At 37.9% G+C, this 26,792-nt stretch overlaps 1 protein-coding gene across 11 annotated transcripts in view; it reads left to right on the forward strand.

Moving 5' to 3' along the window:
* Nucleotides 1–26,792, forward strand: part of CCDC169 (coiled-coil domain containing 169) — a 44,555-nt gene that overhangs the window by 10,545 nt on the left and 7,218 nt on the right. For 5 of the 11 annotated variants that reach the window (XM_064409000.1, XM_064408998.1, XM_064408999.1 and 2 more), the window contains 4 exons: nt 9,900–9,998; nt 10,198–10,251; nt 13,528–13,604; nt 16,886–21,627. In XM_064409000.1, the coding sequence (XP_064265070.1) occupies nt 9,900–9,998; nt 10,198–10,251; nt 13,528–13,604; nt 16,886–16,988 (333 nt within the window). In that variant the 3' untranslated portion in view covers nt 16,989–21,627. Of the gene's footprint in view, nt 1–9,899; nt 9,999–10,197; nt 10,252–13,527; nt 13,605–14,290; nt 16,412–16,885; nt 21,628–21,665; nt 21,773–22,403; nt 24,789–26,409; nt 26,459–26,792 lie in introns of those variants that run through there. The other 6 variants (XR_010356288.1, XR_010356287.1, XR_010356289.1 and 3 more) reach the window with 5 other exon arrangements.

The following is a 26,792-nucleotide window of genomic DNA, read 5'->3' on the forward strand; positions in this document are numbered from 1 at the left end:
GTAGGTAGCATAAAATATTTTCTTTAATATCAAGCACTACAGGCAACATAAAAAAAAAAAAAGATATTAGTCATCAGGGACCTGGCAGTCAGCAAGCTATAAAAACCTGAATGAAAGAGAAGAATACAAATGCAAATTCTGGAGTGATGAACAAGGAAGCACAGAGGATTTTCTGTGTTGAAAAATTGCAGTAATTGTTGCAGATGGCTTGCACTATTTTTGCTTTAGAATTGGAATTGAACTGAAGAATAATTTCTTTCTATTAAAAACACCCCTACACCATTTATATATACAGTTATTATTCTGAAGTCCTTATACTGATATGAGATAATGCTTTTTTATTGATTCAGAAAAATTACGTAGATGTCAAATAGCAATAAATGCAGAACCAATACCTTGAACACAGAAATCCTTACCGGCGGGGTCTAGAAAAGAAATTTTGTGTACTGAGGGCAGATTAAAAATAACAGTGAAAAGCACAAGGGACTTCCAAAGTGAAAACTGTTTAGTCAGTAATTTCCTTCATGTCCCAATGAAAAATACAAATGTCATACAGTACTTCAGAAACAAATAGAGAAGGAATGCATTCTCTCTAAAGTATAACAAGATGTGAATTTCACTTGCCTCTTTTAAACATGCTGCTTTCATTTGTTTGTATTTTTTCATAAAATGAGTTTTGGTAAAATACATGGTCTCTGCTAAGCATAATTTCCTATATAAGCAGAAAGAAAACTGTTCCCTTCTCTTTCACCATTTCTGCAGGAACAAATCCCTAGATAGGAGCTTTAGTATGCAAATACTGAGAAGCACACTGCAAAATCAGTTCAGAGGAGCACACTCCTGATAGCATTGCCTTAGCAACGCTCTAGTTAAGATTAGCTTGGGAACCAGGGCTTCTGGGATAAATCACCATTTTTTCATAATGTCCACCACCACAGAGCAGAAAATTCTGACATTAAGGGCCAGATACTTACTTTACAAAGCTGCCTTTCTATAAGGATAGTGACCACAGAACTGATAGCCTCACACAACCACCTCAGAGTGTTTGCTGTCAGTTTTAAAATACAAGCAGTGTCACGCTGGAGACATACATGATTGCAATATGACAGGAAGGGAATCTTGGATTTGTGAAAACATGCAGTGAAGACTTTGTATTTCAGTAGGCATTGATAACTGCCTATAGGGAACATCAGCACTTAGAATGTCATAGGAAATGTTGACAATTCTTCTAGTAAGTGACTTAAATGAATCTTACTGCTCTTCCTGGGTTAAGCCATGAGTAGCTCTATGGAAAGAAGAAATCTGGTATACTAATTTGGTTTTTCATGAAATTTGGAAGTATTTTGGAGAAAGTTCTGTCTCTGGTCTGACTGCCCTAAGCTGTTATCCTGCCTCCTCACAGACTTCCCCTTCCTACTCCTTTGATTTGACCTTCAAATAAATACTTCAAATACCTCCAAGAGATCTTTTTCCTTTCCATGTCAAGTTGGCATTAATTGTTCCTCCTGGTGGCCTTACTCAAACCATGAGACTCTTTTACTCAAATCACTTTGTGGTGTGCCTAGCGGCAGAATACACTTTCAAAGAAAACAATCAGAGGAGAATCTTGGAGTCAAGTGACATTCCTATTTGTTTGTTCTCAAGAATTCCTTAGTTCCTTGTTCTATCAATCTGAACCACAGCGCTGGAAGTCTCTGTTTTAACTTCCCCTGCCCAAGTCAGCTCATAGCCCCTGTGAGCATTGTGTGGAGACCACTGAAATAAGGATTTAGGGAGTGAGCATCCCACCCCTGTGCAGTAGTACAGCGCACTAAGGCAATTCCACTCTGGGTCAGGTTTGGAATCTAAGGATGATGCTGACCACAAGGGGGCACTTGGCATTTAGACAAGCGCCGAGAGCCTTTCCCCGCCTGTGCTGACTCTTTTACAGGATCCAAGTGCATGTTGTATGGGGAAATATGCTAGGCTAAATAATTTTGAGGTATAATTTTTTTATGGGGTGTATGACTCGTGAACTTATTGATACCAATCTAAAATCAATTTCCATTTCACTAAAACTAAAGATGTATTATTTGGTTTTGCTACTAATGATTTCGAAATGATATGTTAAAGGCTTCTTGTGTTGCCTTTTTTAAAGCAAAACTGACAGATATATTGCTTTTGTTCTAAATCATGGATAAAAATTAAAGAGGAAGCAAATTGCCATAAGGATCATTAGTCTGCATGAGCAGAGCTCTGATGAAAGCAGATTTGAGCTTCTTGATGATGCCATGGATTTGGCACCTTGTCTGTTGTGAAATGGTTGTTAGAAATTGTCACCACTGTTGCCACTGAGAGCAGGGCAAGGAAAAATCTAGAATGAGAGCAATTTGTGTGGGTGGCCTTAAAATTCACTTACAGTATCTTTACATATAATTTCATTTTCTTGCAATATTAAGCCAAATGTGTAACTTCAGTCAAGTGAAAAGAAAATGGTGGGAAAAAGAAACTGGAGAATTGGTGTTCCCTTTGTAAAGCTCTGGACTTTGTCATTGCTAGACACAAGATTAATGTGTCTTTGCTCTGAGAGTGAATCATGCTAAGGACCACAAAATTCTGTTATATAAAGAAAGTATTAATTTAAAATCTCAGTGTGTCTTTTAGCTTTTTACCAGCTTGCTCAGAGTTGTTTGACATGGATGATGTATTGAAAACTAAGGATCTTAAATTCAGGTTAAATGCCTTAGTCTTCTAAGGCAGCTTATGTCTTCAGGCATACTGGCATACAATGTCCCACTATTCAAGGCTTAGTTCTTCTACTGTAATGAATCTATCTTAAAAAAAAAAAAAGATCAGGATTCAGTTAAACTACTTCTAAAAAGCTTTTCCAGAACTTATCATACTGGTTCATCCTAGGGTTTTGTAGACAATTTTTCATTCTGGGGGAAATCTGCATTACTGGGAATCTCCTTCTGGTTCTCTTGAGCTCTCACTGGCCTTTTCTTTGTTTTCAGTCTTTTTCATTATGTGAGAAGTCTGCTACAAGTCAGTATTACTACATGTCTTAAGTTCTGTTTTCTGTGAACTTTTGTGTTGTTTTACTGTATGAAGTACTAAGCTGCTTATACAACCATGATCATAGAGAATTGTATTTGTTTTGGTGAGGTTTCTTTCTGCATGCTTCCCACAGAATTCAGAAAAGGCAAATCTAGCTCTTAATGATTTGTCTGAGTTGATATGCTGTTGTTTCTCACTTCTTGATTTGTATTGATGTACAGTAGCTAAAACCTGCAGATAAAAAAGGACTGCTAGTTCCCCAATTACTGCCTTGAAAGTAGGAGTGGGAGATAACTTACAATCAATCAGTACTGGCTAAAGTAGACCTCTAGAACCTCTCTGAAGTTTTGTCCTTTAAAGTTTCTTAGTGTCTAGTTTTGAAATTGCATTCTATAGTGTTTGGGAACTTGGAGAGGTCTTTTAGTTGAGTAGGAACATCTGTGTCACGAGATTTCCACAAGAACTTCAGTACTGCCATACTGAGATCTGTGTCATCAATTAGGTTCATGGATGCAGGAATACAAGTCTCAAGTCTCAAGTATACTCAAGTAGCTAAGTAAATTTAATAGGTATTAGCTGTGAGAAAGGTATCTAGTTTGGGATTCAAACAGATTGCACATTAGAGATGGAAAACCAATAGGAAATCAGCAAGAAAACCCCAAGAAGTGTGCCTGAAATCCTGCCTTCACTTCAGGAATAGACATGACCTTTCAGCCTTTTTCAATTTTTCCATTTGTTTTCATGCAAATATTTGTATTTCTGACTCATTGACAGCCTGGCTTCAAAAACTGTGTTAGCACTAGTTAAGTATGATGGTGTCAAGGGCGTTCTCAGGCTATGAGATATGAGAATTCAAACTCTTGGGGAAGCAGACGACTAAAATGTAACGCAACTAGTTTATTTCTGGGTTAAAATTTATGCTGTTAGATAGAAGTGGCTTTCTTCCCCAGGTAATATGTGTAGAACATCCTTGCCAGGTTGTACACTGTTAGAGGGTTGACCACTGGAAAGCTTTGTACTGATACTCCATAAAGGCTTTCAACAGCAAACCAGGCAGCTCAATTCAGCTTGGTCTTAGGGGCAATCACAACAGCAACAGCTCAAATGCCTCCCTGTTATTTGACAAAAGCAGATGTGAAGAATGTAAGACTCTGCATAGACTGCTCTGTTAGCACTAAGATGTTAAATTCTGCCTGAAGTGCAATTGCAACTCCAGTCCTACTTTGATTTTGGGCCTCATTTCCCAATCTGTAAATGTTGAGTGATAGCTTTCTCATTTCATAAGGGATTTGTAATTATGGGTTTATTACAGTTTATGAGGTAACTGTGTACTTTTAGTCACGTTATCAACCTATTTCCGCCTGCTTGCTCATCAAAAGCAGTGTAGTGCAGTTTGTTTGCTTGCATTTGGATAACATCCTTGCTCCAGAGCTGAATGAATGCCCAGGCATCTGCAGTGGACCAGCTGCATTGGCAGCAAAAAATAAACAGTGCTTCTGAAAGGACTAATGAAAAAAGATCTAAAAGTAGTTTACTTTGTAAGTGAAAGAACTCAAAGAAATTAGATGAGTACCATCACTGAGGAGACACCAAATTGCTCTGTTGTAAGTAACAGCTGCAGCACCAAGTCTTGCTGTCTTATATAACAATGATGGACAATCTAGTAAAGAAATAAATGGTGTGTTGTGGATTTACATAGAACAAATCTGGAAAGCAGCATGAACTTTTGTATTTACTGTATTTGAGCTGTGGTGATACAAAATATGTAGTAGGTGGTACAAAAGATTTTGTACAAAATATGCCATCACGTGGTTATAATCATTAATGTGCACTGAGGTCAAGAAGGCAAAAAAATTAGTTTTGTAGTTCAAGTGTGCTGAGATCTTCTCTGTCTTGTTTAATTCTGTAGAGACACTGATGTTGAAATGAAATAGCACATGACCCTAGTGGAATTAAGCCAAATCTTCTCTTTCATCTGCAGCTTACTTTTTCTCCTTGAATTGGCCAACATTGCCTGAATTGACTGTAGAAGCCTTCTGTATTTGGACAAAGATTTTGTCTGCATCCAAGATACTTCTGCTTTAATTAGGAAAAAAACCTGCAACTACTCCTCAATTCTTTTCATGTCTCCAGTATGCCTGTTATAACAGATTAAAGTTAATAATTGTTCAATCCTGGGCAAAATTCTCCTCAAAAATACAGCTCTTCTGTATCTCTTTTTTGTCTTTTGAACAGTGTGAGGGGTTATTCTCTCTTGAAATATGTTTAAAAGTACTGTGCCTTTCACCATGCTCCTGAAAAATCTTGACTTTGACAGAAATTATCCCTATGGAAATCTTCATGAAACCCCAAATTTTTAAAATGAAAAATAAAATGTGGAGCCAAAAAGTAACATGTAGTGCAGAAAATTATGCAAAAGAATAAAAGTTGCAATAATCTGCAGATGCTAGAAAAAACTGGAGACTTAAAACAGGCAGATATAATTTTTTTACCAGCAGCAAGCATTTATAAACTCTCTGAGAAATAAACCATATATGGATACTGGCCTTCTGGATCTGAAAGAAGCATGATAAATAGGGAGAAATTTTTAAATTGCCATGGAAAAAGAAGGAAAAAATATTTGGAGAGTTGTTATCTTGTTTCAGTGTTTACCAGGAAAATCTGGTAAACAAAGGTCTAGCAAAGCATTAAGGTCATGAGAATAAATAACTGATTATTAAGGGGATGGTCAAGTAATCAGTATAGAAAGGAAAGGATTCATCTATTTTGTCTAAGGAGGTGCCTGTGTTAGAAATTAAAAAAAAAAAAATCTAAACCAGATACTTATTTTACACAGGGGACCTGAGCAAATAAATGGAAGAACCTGACTGACCAGGAATGTAATAGCATTGATAGCAAAACCATGAAGGGATAACAAGTATTGAAGATACACACTTGCCAGGAAAGAACAAAACAGAGATAGATGTGGTATGCAGCAGACATGAGAGACTTTGACAAAAATGTTGTTGATTCTTTCTTCATCAGCTGTTTGGATGAATTAATCTTGAGGATGGAATGGAAAACAAAGTTTAGTCACAACAGTACTGGGAAATAATTGAAATGTACATTAAACAATATGACTCTTAAATATTAGAACACAAATACTTGTAATAAAAAAATACTTTTCTATATGTAGCTATATGTCTATCTCTTCTCTAGGTCTTTTAATTCCTACTATAGGCAGTTACAGGTCTTATTAATACAGTCAACTGAGTGAAGGAATTTGTATCTAGATTTATTTGGTTGGCATCTTCAGTGGAATAATTGTGTAAGCAAAGAGTCTTGAAGATGTTTCAGTGCACAGTAGCCTGTTACTGCCCCGGGGGATGTGTCTTGTGTAAGCCATGTGTAAAATCTGCCACACGTGAATGTCTTGGACTCTCTAGAAGAACTCAGATGGAACTGAGCTGAGCTCTTTAGCTGCTTAGCTGAATGAATCACTGCACATCATTGATCTGACTCTTCATAGATGTTCAGTTCATATTTGCACATTTAATTGCAGATACCTTCACCTCAGACTGAATCCATCCAGTCAAATATGCATATAAATATAATATTTTGATGGATCAATTTTAATATAATATTATTAGACTACTAACAGAAATTGTATTGTGTGTTAGACTTGTAAATAAAGACTAAAAACCAAGTGCTTTTAAAGATGAGGCACAAAACTCAATGGATACACATTTTATCAGAAAATAATAGATAAAAGGGACACAATGTATTTTAGATTTTTAAGATCTACCAAAACATTGCAAAAAATCCAGTCAAAAACCTGTCAGATCAAGTGATCATGAACTCATTCACTTTAAACTAAACACGTATATATTGCCTAAGTTTTAAGTAAAGGCAGAAACAATAAAATGCAGGAAAAGAAAAAATAGCTAATGTCAGCAAGTGCTTTGAAAGAGAAATGGCAATAAACAAATCCTAAGGAAAACTCAAAGAGCTGGAGATGCATAAAATGAGGGAGATGGGTAATCTATATTTCAGGATTCTGAAAGAACTGGCCTGTCACATCACTGATATGATAGCAAGTGGTTCTAATAAACGTGCACATTGTGTGCACTGGAGAAAAGCATTTTTTTCAGTTTAAAGAGAGGAATAATTGTTGCAAAATGAAATTGAAATATGGATTTATTAAAAGGGGCTCATTGTGGGCAAACCTGTTGACATTCTGTGATAAAACAATACATTTGTTGTCACAATAAATACAGTCATCTTGTTCGCTGTAACCTCTGATAAAGATATCGTGTCGCAGGGGAAGTGACTGATTAATTTGGAGAAAATGAAAATGAATAGATTTGTTAGTGGAGTAAAGAGCTGGCAAATGGAACATGATAGCAGTGATTAGTGGAGGAGTCTGCTGGGAGAGTACAAGCAGAGGTCTTCCAGGACTAGGTTTAAGATGAACCTTAATATTTAATGCATGACCTTGATACACACAGTAGAATTAGATTGTGATATCTCTCTCCTGAAACCAATTATATAATATAATTGGGATCTGGATGTGGTTTAGAAAAAGAAAGACAGTGAAGAGTAGATTATTAAAAATGTGAGTAAAATTTAATAGTGTAGACCAAAGGATTTAGAAATGAGTAAAGAAATTATGTTATAAATTGAGAACAGATACAACCTCAGAGGAGTATCTGGGTATTCTAGCTGATGCCTTGTTGACTGTGAGCCATTATTGTGTAGCTGTGCAAAAGGAAAATGCAATCCTAAAATTTGTATAGGTAAAGAAGTGTCACTGATTGTTCAAGGCAGTGAGATGGCTTTTAGAGTACTGCATACTGTAGGCCAGTTCTGTTCTCTAGCCTTAAGAAGGTTGAGCTCCAGCTTGGTATACAAAGGGATTACTAGGATGATAAGATGAAAGGACTGCCTGGTGTGTGAAAGATAATTTCTGCAAGTTCAGCTTAATCATCCTAGTAAAATGAATGGGGAAAAAAAAAAAAGCTCATGTCTTCAGTCTATACATGCTGGGGATGAACAGCAGGGAGGAAGAAGAACAGTTATTTATAACACATTTAAGTACAAGAACAAACAGGTGTAAACTGGCCTTGAATAATAATAGAATAATGGAATTGTTTCAGTTGGAAGGGACCTTAAAGACCATTTAGTTCCAACGCCCCTGCCATGGACAGGGATACCTTACCCTAGATTGTCTTGCTCAGAGTCCCATCTGACCCTGAAGACCTCCGGGGATGGGGCATACACAACTTCTCTGAGCAACCTGTACCTGTGTCTCACCACCCTCACAGTAAAAAATTTCTTCCTAATTTCTAATCTAAACATGTTCTTGCAGTTTAAAGCCATTACCCTTTGTCCTGTCACTACATACCTTTGTAAAACGTCCCACTCTGGCTCTCTTGTAGGCCCTCTTCAGGTACTGGAAGGTGCTGTAAGATCTCCCCAGAGCCTTCTCTTGTCTAGGCTGAACAACCCCAACTGCCTCAGCCTGTCTTCAGAGGAGAGGTACTTCAGCCCAGGGATTTTTGTGGTCCTTCTTTGGTCCTTCTCTGCTACAATTAGTCGAGATCCTTATCTTGGGAACCCCAGAGTTGTATGGAGGACTCCAGGTGGGGTCTCAAGAGAGCAGAGCAGAGCAGAGGAGGGAAATCACTACCCTCAGTCTTGTGATGCAGCCCAGGAAACTGTTGGCTTTCTGGACTGCAAGCCACATTGCCAGATCATGCCAAGATTTTCATCTACCAACATCCCCAAGTCCTCCTTCTAAAGACCGCTCTCAATCCATTCTCTGGAAAGAAGCACATTCTCCCTAGACTTCCTATTATCACCAACATACCTATAGAAGCTTTCCTTGTTGCCCTTGACGTCCCTGAATGTGTTTAATTCTGTCAGGACTGTAGCTTTCCTGAACTGATCCCTGACTGTTCAAACAATCCCTGTATTCCTCCTAGGCTACCAGTCTGTGTTTCTAGGCTTCCTCTAGGCTTTCTCTAGGCTTCTTCTAGGCTTCCTTCACGTGTTTGAATTGATTCAGGAGCTCCTTGTTCATCCACACAGGCCTCCTTGCATGTTTGCCCAAATTCCTCTTTGTTGTAATGCAGTGTTCCTGAATTTGGAGGGCAAAACTCATAATTATGTCTCTACTGGATGGAGTGGATCAAATTATGAATGGGATTATGAAAAACAATTCCCTGTGTTAGTAGTAGGGGAGGACCTGCTTGGGTCCTCCCAGGTGTGGGTGTGTGTTTTAATTCCATTACACAACAAACAATGATTTGGCCAGTACCAGTAACCAAAAATGGACTCTACTGCTGTTACTCATTCCTACTGTAGACAACACAGATGGCTGCACACCTAAGACAGTCTCCCCTCTAAGTATTGCTTTCTAGACAAATTGGTATGAGTTACCTTTGATGTCCCATGTGGCTCTTCAACCAGCCCAGCAGCTGTCTCAGCAAGTAGTTTGAAAGTAGATGTGCTGGTAAGACATGAAATCTTTTTCCTACTAAAAAAGAGCCATCAGAGAGAATTTTGGTTAGAACAAAGGAGCAATTCTGACTGGTCACCACAAGGTGACTTTGGTTAAGATGCCAAGGAGCAGCAGTGTGGAAAACTGTACCTGTGTCATTTTAACACAGTGGAAATGTGTAATGCATAACTGGTAATTGTAGCATGTGGGTAATTGCTGTTGCCTCTGCAGTGTGCCAGTTAGAACCATGAAAACAAAAATGCACAGGAACCAAAGAGAATGACAAACATCATAATGCTTGAAGAATAAGGTCTATGGCGATGACTTCTTTATAGAGAATAGAAATAGATGTAAACCACTGTTTTATTTACCATAACCACAGGGTTCCTTAAAGGACGTTCTTAAACAACTAGAAGAAGAGAAGAAGAGTCTCCAGAACCAGCTAAAGGACTATGAACTTAGACTGGAACAAGAAGCAAAGGTTTGTAATCACTCTATCCCTCTAGACTGTAAAAGCTGTTATGTTGTGTGGCAAACAGATTATGTGTTGAACAGATAATAGAATAGTTCCAAAAAAAATGTGTCACTGGAAAAAAGACTGCTGTATATCTGGATCTTCTGTATGATTCAGGTTTTAAAATTTGTGCTTAATGATTGCCTATATCTCATTTTAACTGTAGGCTTACCACAAAGTTAATGATGAGCGGCGCTTGTACCTCTCAGAGATCTTACAGGTAAGAAACGTGTGTGACTCAGTAACTATTAATGCTTTCTTAATGTAACAACAATGTCTGTAATGCCATTAGATCAGGATGTTTTATTACGTCATTTGTATACCAAATATCTTACAAAAGCTGCTTTTGAAAAATTTTATTGATACAAATTATGTAATACATGAAATTTTATACAACAAACTGGAGAAATCTGTAAAGATTTACAGTACTTCTTATTCTAGAAAAGCTCTATATTCCTAAATAAATTGAAAGATCATACAGTTTATTTATTTTAAATACATTGTTTTGCTTTTGTATCAATTGGAGTTTCAGTGTTCCCTAGCATAGTAAAGTGCACATAACTGAGAAAACTGAAGCAATTTTCTGGTGCTTGGCCATCCATTAGTCACAAGACTGCTATGCAGTTGAACAGAACAAAAGCGAATTGTCAGCAGTAGAGACAGCCACCTTAAGTAGTAATTCCTCCTTTTTATAAGTCTCCTTTTTTCTTTTAAAGATAAACTATCTAACCAGTTCAGAATTAAATACAACATATATTTCCGTTAACTTTATAAAGCAGGGATAAAACACCTTGTTTTGGTGAAATTACAGGTTAAATTTTATTGATGCAAATTATGTAATACATGAAATTTTATACTACAAACTGGAGAAACCTGTAAAGAAATCTGTAAAGATTTATAGTACTTCTTATTCTAGAAAAGCTCTAAATTCCTAAATAATATGAAAGTAATAGCTTAGTGTGATATTCAAGAATTGCTGCCACTGAGTCACTTTCATAGCTAACTGGGGTAAAAGCCTGTAATTAGCATGTGTTTGCACAGTGGGCAATTGATTCTCTTACATGGTTCATTGCTACTTTGGGAAATCTAAAATAATTGCTTAAATGAACTTTCCAGCATGAAACCAAGAAAAAGCCTGGGAAATGCTCATGATAACTGTTAATATTTTTACATTAGCAGTGAAACTGAGAACTTCTGGAGGAAGAAAGGAAATAAAAGCAGATTTTATTACTGAACATGCTAGCAAGAGGAGTGCCTATGTTCAGCTCCCTATAAAAACATTTAAATATGTGTAAGACACCATTTGAAGTGAGGCATATGCACTGGCATGTTTCATAGTGAGGCACTGGGGTCTAGATTTTGCCATCAACACTGGAGGTAGTTAGTGCGTTATATTTTCAGCAGTTAATTATTTCCTCTCATGATTTCAGTATCATATGAGAGCAAAATAGTCATCCTCAGATTAATATTCCTATCTTTCGTTCTCTAAACGTCAAATAACCATTCTAAAGTAGTTGTAGAGGAATCATCTGTAATCTATGAAGAAAGAATCATGTGCAAAGTATCACATCTGTTTTAGGTCAAGATGAAATTAATTTCCCTGGGGACTTTTCTGTCCCTCCTCCCGAGCTCTAAGCAGAGTGTGAGTAGTTTAGATTAAACATCTACTTTGTACATTGCTGATCTGATCAGGGCAGTCACCCCCACATCCCAAATGCTGTGTGCAGTTTTGAGCACCTCAGTCTGAGAGGTGACCACATTGCTGAGCAGTGACCTCACCCCAAACTACACCTTCCTCCAGGGGGGCAGAGGAGGGGAAGGTGCTGATCTGCTCTCCTTGGTGACCAGTGATAGCACATGAGGGAAGGGAATGAAACTGCATCAGGGGAAGTGCAGATTGAATGTTGAGATAAGGGTCTTCATTGAAAGGGTGGTCAATCACTGGATCATGATCCCCAGGGAATTGGTCATAGAACTAAGACTTCAAGGAGCAACTGGATGACACTTTAATTTTAGGTAGTCCTGCAAGGAGCAGGAAGTTGATGATCTTTATGAGTCCCTTCCAACTTGAGATATTCTATGATTCTGTGGTTTAATATTTCAAAAGGATCAGTGATTTATCTGTTCCCTTTAGGTCTTTTTCTACCATTACTTTGATTTGACTTTTGTATTATTTTAAAACCTGCATATGTTAAAATCTGCCTTTTATTTTAACAGTTCACTTTATAATAGAGGCACATTCTCTATTGTAGAGAACATTCAATACAGACTTTTTCAACTGTATTAAAATATCAGTGTTCTAGAGTCTGCACAGTAATATTGGCTGCTGTTGAATTAGAAGGATTTACCCATAGGCTAACAATTTCCTTACCTTGCACAGTAAATATACCACAGGGTATTGCTGTCCTGTGACAATAGTGTATCCTAGTGACACACTCTTATTTACAGAGAATAGATATAGTGTTATTTTAAGCCTTTGTTTTATCTCATTATGTTTGTATTTTTTTATAGCTGACAGTAAGAAAAAAAATATCATAAAATATAAGTTTTTTACTGGTAGGTATTAAAAAATACCAGGTGGAGAAAAACCATCAAAAACCTGCTTTGTTTTGGATTCCTCCTGAAGCCTGCGGCAGAAGCAGAAGACAAAGATGTTTCTGAGAGGCGGTTTCTGTTATTTACCTTTTTCTTACTGAGTGCTTTTCTGTTTGTTTTTTTTTTTAAATTTATTTACAAGATATATTTATCTTCTGAGTGCTTTTGATGTTTGTATTATGTGATCCATAAGGATGCAGTCAGTTTTAAATGATAGTTAAAAAAAAAATTAAAAATTCCACAATCCTGAGAGCTCATGGTAGAGACACCAAGGGTTTCTGGTGTATTCTTGTTTGCTTTTTTTGTTTTGTTTTCAGTCTGGCAAAGCATTGGTTTAGGATTTGGAGTCCATGGATCTTAAAGGCACTCTCTGGTGGTATTCAGAAATCAGTTTGAGAGGCAAGCTAAGAAGAACTATAGCAGTTCTTTAAAAAGGCCATACTTTCAGGCCAGATTTTGTCACAAACGTTTGGTAGCAGAGTGAGATCTAACTTGCGACTGGGATTTCTTTGCAGAAAAGGTGCAGGGTTATAGATTGCTACAGTTGGAAAGCTGCTTGTACAACAATGGCTAATTTTAGTTGGGATAGGCCTGGAGTAAACTGTACCGGCAAAAACAGTGCTATGGATAATAGTCATGTATACGGGCATCTATATTCATATAAATTACAAAAACAGTGAAGGCAGCCTTGGCACTGCTCTTTCCTTGTATGTCACAGAATCACATCTCCTCAGATATGATAAGATGATAAATTATACTAGCCATCATCTTTAATACTGGAGTTCCTCAATTACAAAAATTTCTTGTCTTCAATAAGGTAAATTTGTGTAAATCCTATTTACTTCTGTAACGTGATTGGGGTTAGGATTTAACTTGTTTTGTAAAAATTTGGCTATTGCAGACCTCAGCTAAACCTACAATTTTTGAAAGGAAAAAAACAGATGCTCTGACTGGCAAGGGAGAAAAACAGATACTGAGGTAAATTTCCTTTATATTCTAGTTTTCTGGTTAATTAATTTTTGCTAAGTACTGTTTTGAACAATGCAACTTTCTGACAAAGTATTACTCAACATAATTTTTGATATTGCTTTTCATCAGTTTTATTTAATGCAAATGTTGAAAATACATATGTTTAAATCATTGTTTAACAGACTTCTGTTTAGTTATATGGGTTAGAAATATAAATTTGAAAAAAGTCCACCTGCTCTGAGATATGTAGAAATAAAATTAATTTCTGATTGCAATACTTGTGGATAAGCTTGAAATTTGATGAGATTTATATTTTAACTGAATTGAATATGTTAAGAACATAAAGTGTGAAGAATATAGGCAGCATATATGAAAAGTTTGTTGGACCCAGTCACCTGCCTCCAGTGGCCATAAACAGATGCTTACAAAAGTGTGGAAGCAAGGAGATACAATACTTAATTTTGAAACTCTCCCAAATAATTTATATTTGGAAACTTTCTAAGATAGTATGGTTTCTATCTATTTAGTGTCTCACAGTGAATACTCTTCCACAAAGCCACTTACCTATATTATTAAAATGAGCATACACAATATATGTTGGAATCATCTAAAAATGTAATGAATGAATTATAAACATGATATTGTGTAGACTTATTTGCTTACCAGGCTTTTCCTTTCATTCTGTTCTAACACAGAATCACAGGATTTCGTAAACTGGAATAGTGAATCTTTGTGTTCCAGGAGAGTATATTAGTAGAATATGAAATAATGCAGTACAATATTAATTCAGTTCTATAACTGAAGTTTATCAGTACATAAAAAGCAATGTGTGGGTTTGAAGTGCCCCATATGCCACTGTATCACTTTTGACCCCAGTGATATTTAACATGGTTCCTATGAAGAGGGTCAGAAAGCTAGAACCAGGAGGATTCACTGCCCCTGCAGTGAGATTAAATATCATCAGCCAGATACGGAGGTTTGCTGAGGGTTAGCACTGATCTGTGATTATGGTGGGTTTTTTTACAATCTATTTTAGTAGACCATCACTTACTCTGCAATTATATGACAGTGTGTTTCTGTAATTTTCTATATATCAAACAAAAGAAAATAGTGTCCTGTAACTGCTGGTCTCAGAAGATCTGTGGTATAACAAAATATCCCGTCTCAATCCATTTTCCCTAAGAGGACTTTTTTTTAACTTTTCAATGTTCTTTAAACACATGAAGATAATTTTTCAGCTTTTAAATTGTCCTTAGTATATAAGAACCTAGTTTTCAGATTATTGACTTTTATAGTTAGTGACTTAGAACTTTCAGGACAAACTTCGATCTTTGCTGGCAACATGGATCTAAGAGTGGAGTTTTGGCATAATTTGTATTTTAAGAAAATACTAGAATATAAGTATGCACCTCATGAACATCACAAGGTAACTATAGCCATTGTTATATTATTCCTTTTAAATTATGTTTTGATTTCTAGCCTGGGGTTTGTTTGTTCAAGCTGATATTAATGAGAAATAATTTCATTAAAATAAGAGAAGACATGCATGTTCTTGAGAGTAATTTGAAAATTTTCTGTCTAGAGTTCTTATCTCACCTTTGTTGCCCTTTTACAAAATACCTGCATTGGAATTCAAACCATACTAAGAAACTGCGTAATGCTTGTTTTAATTATAGGAACATGTACAGAAAGCCCAGCTTGTGTACTAAACGAACACTAAAAACATTTTTGGGTAGTAGTTGTGACCACTAATGTGGATTCTTTGGGGTTTTTTTGCTGAGGTTGGGATTAAATGTGTGAGATGGTACAGAGATCAGTGCCTGTCAGAACAGAGAGTCTAAAATTCTCAGTAACCAGAGTTCCAACAACTAATTATTGATGCATTCAATTTCCTGGCCATCCAAAACAGAAGCAAGTTCAGCAGAGGTCCTTTTTGTGATTATCACAGGAGAAGAAGATAGGCTAGCTGACAGCTGGGAAGAACATGGATGTCTTGACGGCTCATATTTCTGATGCAATTTGAGCAGTAAATTTATTGTCACTCTGACCCCTGCTGTTACACTGAGACTTATGGTGGGGCAGTTTCAACACTGCACTGCTGCAGTTACCTGGTTTCTAAGTCTGTAAGTCTAGCTGGTTTTGAGGGGAAGAGGTTTTGTTGCCTGCAGAATTCCACACAGGCATTTTCTGCTCTGTTCAGCTGTACAGTGATCTACAGTTTAATCAATTGATTTTAAGTAATCAACTGATTTGAATTTTAATAATTGATTATCAAGTACACTGGAGGCTTGGATTGTGATCTTCCAACTCTGAGTAGAAGTATCTCCATATCTGTATGGGCACAGTTCTCCCTCCCTCAAGACTGCTTGTAAGAGCTGGAACAAATGATGCGTCATTCCCCAAAAGACTAGTGAGCCCTAGGTTTGACTTTGTTGCCTCTTTCCCCACAAATTTGAAACTTGCACAGATACCATCATTGTAGCTTCTATCACATATCTGGGTATCATGACAAATATAACAGTGCGATGTTGTGATATATTTTCCAAAGTCATCCTATATAATGCCTTTGCTTGAGAAAGGCACTGGAGCTCTGTATATTGTTGTTAGAGTATGTAAAGTGCTGTCTTTCCTCTGCAGTAATGAACAGGAAGAGAAGCAAAGGGACATTGCATAGGAGCAGAGAGGCAGGCTTCTTGGTCAGGAGAATGACCTTTCCAGCTTGCAGAAGTGCCATGCTTTTCCTGGAGATTTCTTTACATTCCCACAGATTTCATAGAAGATGAAGATGAAGCTCTAGCTGGTTTCATGTAGGTGGTGTATGTATCCATGATGAGTACCACTTCAAAAGTCTGCTGGCAGCATCTCCTGCAGGCATTTCTGGTGATCGTGGGATCAAGAGCCTGGCTTTCCAGAGTGGGATACCTGCAGAGAGCTGCAACTACATCTACATGAAGTGTTTTTCCCTTTTCTGGTGGGGATTCTTTAACTGATGAAAATGTCTTTGTAGCTAGTTTTCACTCTCCTAGTGCCAATATTTAGTATTCTGTTCATGTTCTCCAAATGACATCACTTAGGTAACAGGAATCATGAAATGAAGATTGAGTTTGCAGAATAATTAGATGCTCAGCTAACGTGTGAACCTAGAAATATACTTGTTTTTTTCCTTTCTCAGGTTTACTAATTCACAGTAGTAATCAGATATGCAAATATAGAAAGCATGCACATTTTTAGCCATTAAAACTTACCGGCAATGTGACATTTGCTGACTAACTTCACCCATTTTATTTCAGAGGAAGACACAGTGTTCCAGGAAACCCGAAGATGGTTAATCCTCAAAAACGATCAATTAAAAAGACTGTAGGAGTGAACCAGCTTCCACAGCTAAAGCACTGATTTAACAGTAATGCCAAGAACTTCCAGTCACTTTTTAAAAAATTTAATTTGACTGAAAGCTTCTAAATTGAAAATGAAAGTATTTGTGCCTTATTGCAATACCAGATCCAGATTGGAATGTCTTCTTGGCTGCCTTAATATAAGTGTTCCTGTCTAATTGAATTGCTCTTCTAGCTGCCATCTTTGTACTGGTGACTTCTGACCCTTTCCATTCTACTTCACATCGGTGATTCTGAGTGTGAGGGTGTTGGAAAACTTGGAGAATATTGAATGTCTTATACACTGTGTAGATCCTTGAACTATGCTGCCATGGAAAACAAACAAGCCTCTAGCATTTTTGACCTCTCAATCCAAGAAGAAGGCAGACTGATGTAACCTGAAGTATTGTCTAAATATAACTTTTTTTAAAAGCCATCTTACCACAGCTCTCATGTTGACTACCACTTTCTGTCTGCATGGTTTAGAAGCACAGCACCATTTCCAGCTGCTTTAGGCACTACTAATGGACAGAAATAACAGAAAAACTAAGCACTTTTTATTAAGGAATCTTCAGAGCCTATCTTGTGGAATGTTGTTTCTCTTAAACACTATCTATGTTCTATAAAGAAACACATATCCTGATATTAGTATGTTGCTCTTTGAAATTTGAATTATCAGATGAACCCTTGTATCCACAGTGTTGAGGTTCTAAAAATCTGTCTTCTTCAGTGGCATTGATCCTTGTGCTTTTAGGGTCCAAAATAGTGCCAGTCCTAAAAGTCATCTCTTCAGTGAAAGTAGAACTATTTTGTCTCTTCATTCTTAAGCATGCAATTAATGTTGCAGTTTTATTACCTACATTTTAGTCATTAAATTTGGCAAAATCTTTTCAAGTGGCAACAGGAAAAATGTTTTCATAATGAAGCTTCAGTCCTCTGGGTTACATCTTAAAAGCTCTTGGCAGAGCAAATGTGGCTGCTTGACTGCCCTTTATTATTTTAAGAGCATTCCTAACTCTGCAATAAAGTTTTTTCCCCTCTTTAAGAGCAGTACTAAGAGTTCCTTATTACTGGCAGCATTAAAGTGACACTGTAATTAAGCTTACAGCAAAAGACAAACCAATGGTGTCATTCTAAAATGCAGAGAGCTAAGGCCTCCAGCATGGTACAGCATATTCAGTATGGAAATCCTTTTTTTTTTTTTTCCTCTTTCATAGTATTAAATTCATTACAGATATTTGGCATGTTACCATGATGCACATGGTATCATTCTTTCATAAGCAGGGTGATCTGCCTGGCTGTTTTTTTCCCTTACAGCATAGCACAGCTGGTTAGGTTAGCACTCTTCTGTTTGTGTTTTTCACCTGAAAAATTTTCAAATGTTCATTGTGCTGGCATTTGTGGTGAAGGAGAGGGGAAAATCATCATAATGGCTCTATTGGCATAAAAGACAAGGGACATCTGCAGTAGTAAAGAAGATCCAGTTCTTGGATTCACGCAGCAAACATTTCCTACTGCTGTCTCTTAATCAAATGTTAGTGCACTCAAGTCTGGTCTGTGCAGCACCTCAGAATAACTGGAAAAAATGCACAAATATGGCAGAACATTTTTTCACAACAGGAGACTTGATGCTTCCCTCAAGGATATTCCTCACTGAGGACTTGAACAGAGACTTTTTTTGAAGCCTTAAAAGAGGTATTTGTTGGTACAGGAATGACGGGAGACAAGCAGACTATGTCCTATTTAGTCCCTGTTTCACCTTGCCAAGAACAATTTGATTTGATTTGGGATTCAAAATGAAGTAGTATGACAATGAATTGCTAAAATGTGCTGTTTGACCATTCCAATTGTATGTCCAGCTGTAATCTTTGTTGTGAAAAATGGTTATAGTTCAGTACTCATACTCTTTTAATTGGCATTTCATTTTCTTCCTAATTTTCTGAAAATGAGGACGAACCTGATAGCTAAATTTGACAACTCCAATTTCTTTGCAACAGCAAAAAGAGAGTTTTTGGTTTCAAAAGTGGAGGTCTCTTTGGATCTAAATAAAACTTTTACACTTCTAGCTTTCCCAAAACATGCAGGAATTTTTTGTTTCATTTGGTGGGGTTAGGTGAATGAGTGTTTTGAAATTCCTGGATTTATCTTGTGTGGGCTTTTCTTACTATTTTGTTGTCCTGTGAAATGTGTTTTTTTGACATTTGCAGCAATGAACAGTTAGATGGCTTTATGTAACATATTCAACATGAATATTTCAGCACATTTAAGATTAATTAATTCTTCAAATACCTCATAGTATGCAGTATTATTTTAGGTCTAGAAGACAGAATCAGGTTTATTTAAAATAGATATGGGAGTGTAGTGGTGTCTGGTTTTCCCCTGATTTCACAATAGGGTGATTTTTTGTAATGCTGCCAACCATTTCAAGATAAAGTCGTCCTCCTCTTAAGTTTCTGTACATCATACATGACACTGAAGGAGTCTGAAATCAAAAATGGGAAACTGAATTGCTGACAGTTGTGGTCAGTGATTGAATGGAGCTAAATATCAGAGGAAGACAGGATCAGAGGTGAAGGTTTGAGTCTAGCCAAACTTCTTCCTTCAGTGTAGAATATACTTGAGATTCCAGATATACTGATTGTAGTGTGTAAGTGGCTTTAATTGATGGACTGGGAAATTTGATATCCTAACTTGGCGCTTGAGAGTGTGCTGCCTTTACATGGTTACTCATGTAATTCCATTAATTTCAGATGAGTCATGATTTTGATGTAACTAAGGCATTTTAAGTATTTACCCATAGTGTTTCTGGAATATATGAATTTAAAATCACAAATGCTGGTAAGCACACATATCTTATTTCCAAAAAAAAAACCCTTTATTTTTTTGTTTCAGAGTCTCATGATTGAGGATGGTATTGAGTCATGATAGTTGTTTTTAATTAATCCATTTAGCAGCAGTGTGCTCTAGAACAGCATAGAATGATGGAATAAAATGAAAATGTTTATTGGACAGGCATTGACTGCGTGGCTGATTATTATTTAATTTTGCAGCATAACCACAGGCTGCGGAGGACTGGGGTGATAGGCTTCCTCATGTTCAGGATATCATTAATAATAAGCAAGATATTTTGTTGCTTAAATACTTTGTTTAATGGGTTCTCTGTATTTAAACTGACTAAGTGGTACAGATGACAGTTTCCCTCATTCCAATGATATTCTACCTCTACTGGTAAAGATGAAGTGCATAGTTCAGCCTTAATACATTTCCAGTAGAGGAGGATGCTGTGCAGGCCTTTTTACAAATGTGATGCAGACACAGTAGCAAGCAAATAAATAAATAAGGAAGTGAACTTTTGTGTTATTAAGCTTCTGCTGTTTTTGCCAGACTGGTTTCAAACATGACATGTACTTTGAACCAACTAGTTGGATGCAGATATAATGTGCATGGACTAAAATTATAGCTAACTGCTACAGTTTTATCATTTTACACACAGGTGTCACACTAATGGCAGACAGCTCTTGACTGGATAATGAGGCTTTTCAAAGGTGGCAGCACCTTATTTACTTGGCAGATGAGTTAAACCCTCTCTTCCAGAAATACAAACACTGGATTTAGTTCCTTATAGGTTACATCTTAGAATCCAATTTTCCTGCACTTCACTAATCTGTGCCCTAAACTGCCAGCTAAGAACCATGTAGAGATCAAATGAGTCTCTCATGTCTACAGGAGTAGCATGCAGGTGGGGCCAGGCTTTGCCTGTGGTTCTGGGAGCAACTCAATGCACCACCCTACAGAAAGGGCTCTCACAGGCTCCATTTCTAGGCTGCTAAAGTTCCTATGCTCTGGTTCCTGTGTAACTTCTCACCCCTCCCTTTGTTGTCTGGGAGAAGATGAATTCTGCTTCAGGATCCCATCTGTAATTTGGGGAGAACATATGTTTCTGGTGCTGAAAAGTGACACAAAGATACATACACTGGTGCTGGAGGGAAGCCAGCTGGTAAAACCACAATGAATCTGAGTAAGTCTGGCCTAAATAAAATGGGTTTTCTTCTGTCTTGCAATGAAGATGGATAATACTGGTGCTCTGTTGGTGCAGAAACAGCTGTGGCTGCTGCACCTTAGTGAACAGATTTACCAGTAAAGAATGATGTCAGGGTATTTCCTGACAAACACAACCCAGTGTGACACAGCAGTGACACCAGTTGCTGTGCATGTCTTGTCACAGGGAAAAATGTCAGCTCTGTAAAGAGAAGGAGCCCATGTGAGATCCAGGACAGGCCTGACTCCCACACCACCCTACCGCAGGCGCTTCCCCTTCATCTGTCTGATCCCTCCACACAATGAGCAAGTGTCCTGTGTGGAATCTGCTCAGGAATGGTGTGGTGTAACAGAGCAATGCAGACTAGGGACCAGAAAAATTTGGCACAGCTGAAGGGTTATTTTGGGGGAAGGATGAAGCAACAAAGCTGTGCACTCTTGACTCATCCTATGCTGATTAGGAATAGGATACTGAGAAATCTTTTAAAAAGATGAAAAGAAGGAAAATTAGCATGGGAGTCATCTGTCCCAGTTTGCAGCTTAAAAGTCATACATCTAAGTCTGAGCTAATCACTGTATACTCAATGAGTAGTCAATGGGAAAAAAAAAAAAGCAAACTAAAACAGACACCTTCAGAGTTCACCTCCTCTCATTCTAACAGAGATGCTTAAAATGGATCAGGTGACACATCAACTGGATTTCTTTCCCCTGACTGGAAAGAAGATATAGGATGACAAATTCAGAATAACCTGTCCAGCATGTAGAAAGGTAAGCTGAACCCTGTTCTTGTAAATTTTTTTATTTTTCTTGCTCTGGCTAGGGACAGTGACACCCCAGATCAGTAGAGGATCTCAGCCAAGAAGTAATACTGAGCTGCAATTTGACTCTCCTTTGGACTGGTCTTTTTGTCACACAGCAGCCCAGCACTCAACAGAGGACCTGTTCTTTAGGCATTGAATTTACAAGGCCTACAGATCTATTCTCATGTTGCATCACTACTTACAAGGACAAATTACCTTTCTTTTTTTTCTTCCCTTTGAGTACATTTGGCAAGCTCCATGTTCTTTTGAAACCAAACCAACAAGCTGCTGCATTATGCTGAAAAGCCCTTCTAAAGCCTGTAGACCTCCAATATACAGGTGGGAAAATACAGCCCATAGATCAATTTGCTACAGGCTGTAGAAGAAAATTTGATGCAATTGTGATAGAAATCAATAACCCAGAGATCAATCCTTTTTTGTGTGTTCCTGTCTCTTAAAAAGCTGAGCTAAGAATTTACTGATGACAAGTCAAATTATTGCCTGGGCAAATGTGTTCTTGGAGGATTAAAATAGTTTGTAATTCCTGCCAGGCCTGCAATGGCTGACAGCATAATTTCATTACTATATTATATTCCTAGGGCAAGAATAATTTGTCCAAATACACTTAAATGTTTGGATGAAATAATCTACCTTGCCTGAGGCTGCCACCAGAAAGCACTTATCAGGCCAGACCTTCAGTCTCACTGACACCTGTGCAGCGAGGATGGAAGCCTGCTCCTGTGCCACGGCTCAGAGAGGTGTGAGAGCCCCATGTCCTTCACTGGCTGGAGAGGAATGGAGGACCATTCAGACTGTGCTGAATTTTCTACTCCAGACATCTGGAGCACAGCACCAATCCTGGAAACATACTGTGTTGTGCTGTGCTCATTGCTCCCTTGGCTAATATTATATCAATACCTCCAGTGGCTGGTGTTTCTGGGTGTACCCACCCAGACAGGCTGAGATGGAAGAGTAATAGAAATTCCTTACAATCCAAATCAACAAAAGGCTTGAAGGAGATAGAAGAAATCTCTCTTTCCAGCCTAATCAAAATTAGAAAACAACAAATGTTATAAAATCACACTCAGTTCCTTGGCTCTGCATTGATGGTTCAGTCATCCAGGACTGGGCCTGACCCTGGTCCCCTGATCCCCAGCTGCACTTGCAGGCAGATGTCCTGCCCCAGCCTTGGTTGTCCCTGTCCCCAGGGAGATGCCCCTGGTGCTCTGTCCCCAGTTTGTACTGCTCCTGGTGGAGGCAGTGAGATGGTCCCTGCCCTGGTGTGCCCTGCTTGCCCAGGGATCCCCTGCAGCTCCCAGCCCCCTGTTTCAGGGGTCACTGGCTGCCACCCATCCTGTCAGATTTGCACTCTTTGGTGGTGCTGACATAAATAACAATTCGCTGACTGCAGGAGTGATTTACTTTAAGCACTTTAGCACCTGCTGTTGCTCATTACAGGATTATCATGCCCCAGATTGTTCCTGGCAGCCCGGGTTTTACACTGTTAGCACATGGCACATGTGTAAGAGTTACCTTACAGGGGTAGTGGGTTCATGCACTTGCTCTGTCCTCTCCACGACCCTGCTTCATGCTAAGATCTCTCGTGTAACTGAAAGCCACAGGTTTTAGGCATGTGACAATCAGAAAAAAACTCAACAATTAAATCAACATGAAGGCTTTTAATGGTAGATACCAGCATTTGACAGTATCTCATGGATAAAATAGGTTCAGGATAACAGCACGTTCTCCACTGTTGGCTCATTTTGTCACTTTGTGGATATCATTGCAATTAGCCTTTCCTGAGAAGGATAAGAAGGATACAAAGATGGGGCTTGTGCTAAATGCTTTGCAGACATCTGGCATTTCACACTGTTCTCCTGGGCTGGCATTCAGTGGGGGAAGTTATAATAGTTTTTAGGGCACATATTCCAAAACTCTTGGCAAAAATAGCTGTCTCACTCCTCCTGGTAATCTCCCCTGCCTACTTAATTGCTTAAATTGCTGGTTCTTCTGTTTTCTGATGTCTGCAGCACATCCTTTCTCACTGTGGCATTTCACAGGGCTGCAGACTTAGAGCTTCAACTTGTTTTTTTAAAGTTGGTCATCTGCAGCCTGAGCCATGGAAGAGTTTCATTATTATTTTCTGGCCTGGTAACCGTCTGTTTCCTAGTGCCAGCACCAGCCACAGCAGTGCCTCTCTGAACTGTCAGAGGTGCTATGTCCTCTCTGAACTGTCTGTCCTCTCTCCTCTCACCATCAAAACTTTTACTGGAAGTTACTTGAATTGTATTGCTTAGGATGGCTCTATGGACAACTGTCACTTAGGAACAGTGCCCATGGCATTTCCAGGTAGGAAAGATGGAACACACTGTGCCTAAAGATACAGAAAATGGGGTAAAGAACATGCTTACACTATAGAGAACTACAGAGAACAAAGCACCCTACAGCTTTCTCAGCCAGTGCTCTGATGAGGTGCAACAACAAAATAACCCCACCAACATAAAAAAATCCCCAACCCAAAATGCCCCCCCCTAAAATCTAAATAACAGGTTTATGTAATGAAAGACAGAACTGGTCCATACAAGTTTTGAGTTGTTTTGAGGAAAAGTTCAGCATGGCTATAAAAACATTGTAGAATCAAAATTCATATAAACTTCAAGTTTAAATAAGCATTGGTACAAAGCGGGGGAGAGGAGAAAGATTACTCTATAAAAGACTTTGAAAGGTTTACTTAAGAAACACCTTTGAGGAACTCTAAATCTAAAATGGTGCTTAGAGGCAAGGAATATACTTCTGCTACAGAACAAAAGAGGTTTGCTGAGGCCATAATTTTTTTACTTATAACGTTTAACAAGTTTAATGGACTGTTAATATTCTTCTATAATAAAAAAATATATATATTCTGAAGTAAACCTGCATGCTTTTGGTATTCTTTTGAGCTGAGGAGTGTAAGCATAGCTGAGGTACTTGCCCCATATAACAGTGTGAAGATGGCCTAAGAGCATCCAGTAGATTTCTGGACCCCTAAAAATTGGTCCAGATAATATACAATGTGTTTTATGCTAAAAGTCGAATTTTCAAAGGACTTTGTAGAGTAGATTCAAAGAGGACCTGAATTATATAGGACTGACAAGTTTTTTTCCAGAAGGGGAATGTACTGCTAACACTCTGTATGTTGCATGGGAAAAGTTAAAAATTGTAGTACTCAGATGCTCAATGGGGAGAAGCAGAATTCAGATGCTGAATAGGGGGATGTACACAGATGGGAAAGGTTAAAATTTGCAGTACTCAGTTGCTGAATGGGGTGAAGCATAAGCCAGCCAGCCAGTCAGACCAGGAATGGTGGAGAGCTCCTGTCAACTCTGCTTTATCTTATTCAACCCAAGGAAGGAGATCTCCCATTTCAGTTATTGGCCACTTCACGATGAAATGCAACTTAACCAGAAAATTCTGCACTGTGCTCCATTTCAGAACTCTCAAATGTCATTGGAACAGTTTAGCCTTTAGAGGGTGTCTTGTTACTGGAGTATTCTACAGAGCAGAAATGAATGCATCAGTGATGTCATTGCATGTATGTTGCAACACACATGCTTTTCACAGTCATTCAGAATTCTCTGATGTTCGACAAACAAAAAACTCTTTGCTGAAATGGTTAAATAAAATAGCTTATTAGTTGCCATTTTTTAAATACGATTTCACATTTTGAAATGTACATATATGAAAACACTAAGAGTAATCTTAATCAAGGGAAAGAAAAAGGTTTCCTTATTACGAAATGCTTAAGAGATTTTGTGTGACCTTTTCACCCACTCAAATCAACAGGCAAATCAACATTTTGATTGCACACATCTCTGTAAGCGATGCTCTTACCAGTTTAGTTATTTCACTTTGTTGTTGCCCAAGAATAATTTTTTAAAAATATAACAGGTCAGTCTCCCTCTTCTATTTCTTCACTGACCTTAAACACAACTGATATTTAAGAGCCTGAAGTTGTGATTTTGACAATTTTTACAAAACAGTGGTATCAAAAGTCTCTTGTCTATGAGCTGATTAATCAGGCTGATAACTTTTGATTAGTTCAAGCTTCTTCAGTGTGAGTAGAAATACCAGAATATTTTCTGTCCAGGAATGACACTGTTATCGAATAAGTATTTTTTTATTTTTGTACATCTTGTCCTGCATTTTTAAACCAAGGCTGTGCAGGAAGCATTAAAGGTGACAATATCTAAAGTTATTTTGTAGCATCTGACTCTTAGCTGGGTAGTGGAAACACAAACCAGAGAAATGCAAATAGTTTTCAAGGAAAATTGCTTGGTGTTTCTGCTTGATTTTCCTGCTTGATTTTTTGGAAGAAAAGGTAGGAAATTGACGTTGGTCTAGACAACATGTGCATGCAGCTTTTCTGGAATAAAGACACCATTAAATATAAAAAAATGAAAAAAGAAAATATACTACTGGATGTTGATGCTTATTTTTCTAAAATATATATTTTGTTTTCACTTAAATAAGTGGACATATCAGTGGAAAGTACTTTGTACCAAAGATTTTTAATGACTTTTAATGACTCATATTTATGAGTCTTGGTTTTTTCCTTTGAATTTTCAGGTAGAAGGCCCCATTTCAGAAGCAGTGGTTTTGGCATGGAGAAATTCAGGTATTTCTTTCTGGGATGAACTATTGCCATCACTATTACCAATGGAATCATGCTCGGTAGGGACTGAATGTACAGCCTATCTGCCAACTTGGATGAGATGTCCATTCCATGGGAAAACTTCAAGCTGGTGTATGAAAAACCACAGACAATCTGCAATACCTGTAGTTTTGTTCTCAGGTGACAGTTACCTAACTGGAAGAGGATTTTCTTGTGTTCATAAAAGGAGGGGTTTCTTTCTTGTTGCTGTATTGTACCTTTAACTACTGGATACCTTCTTCCGGCTGGTGGGTAGAAATTGCAGGCAAGCTGTACAGCTCTGTGGATGACATCCCAT

Source organism: Passer domesticus, chromosome 2 (genome assembly GCF_036417665.1).
Source record: "Passer domesticus isolate bPasDom1 chromosome 2, bPasDom1.hap1, whole genome shotgun sequence".
NCBI lineage: Eukaryota > Metazoa > Chordata > Aves > Passeriformes > Passeridae > Passer > Passer domesticus.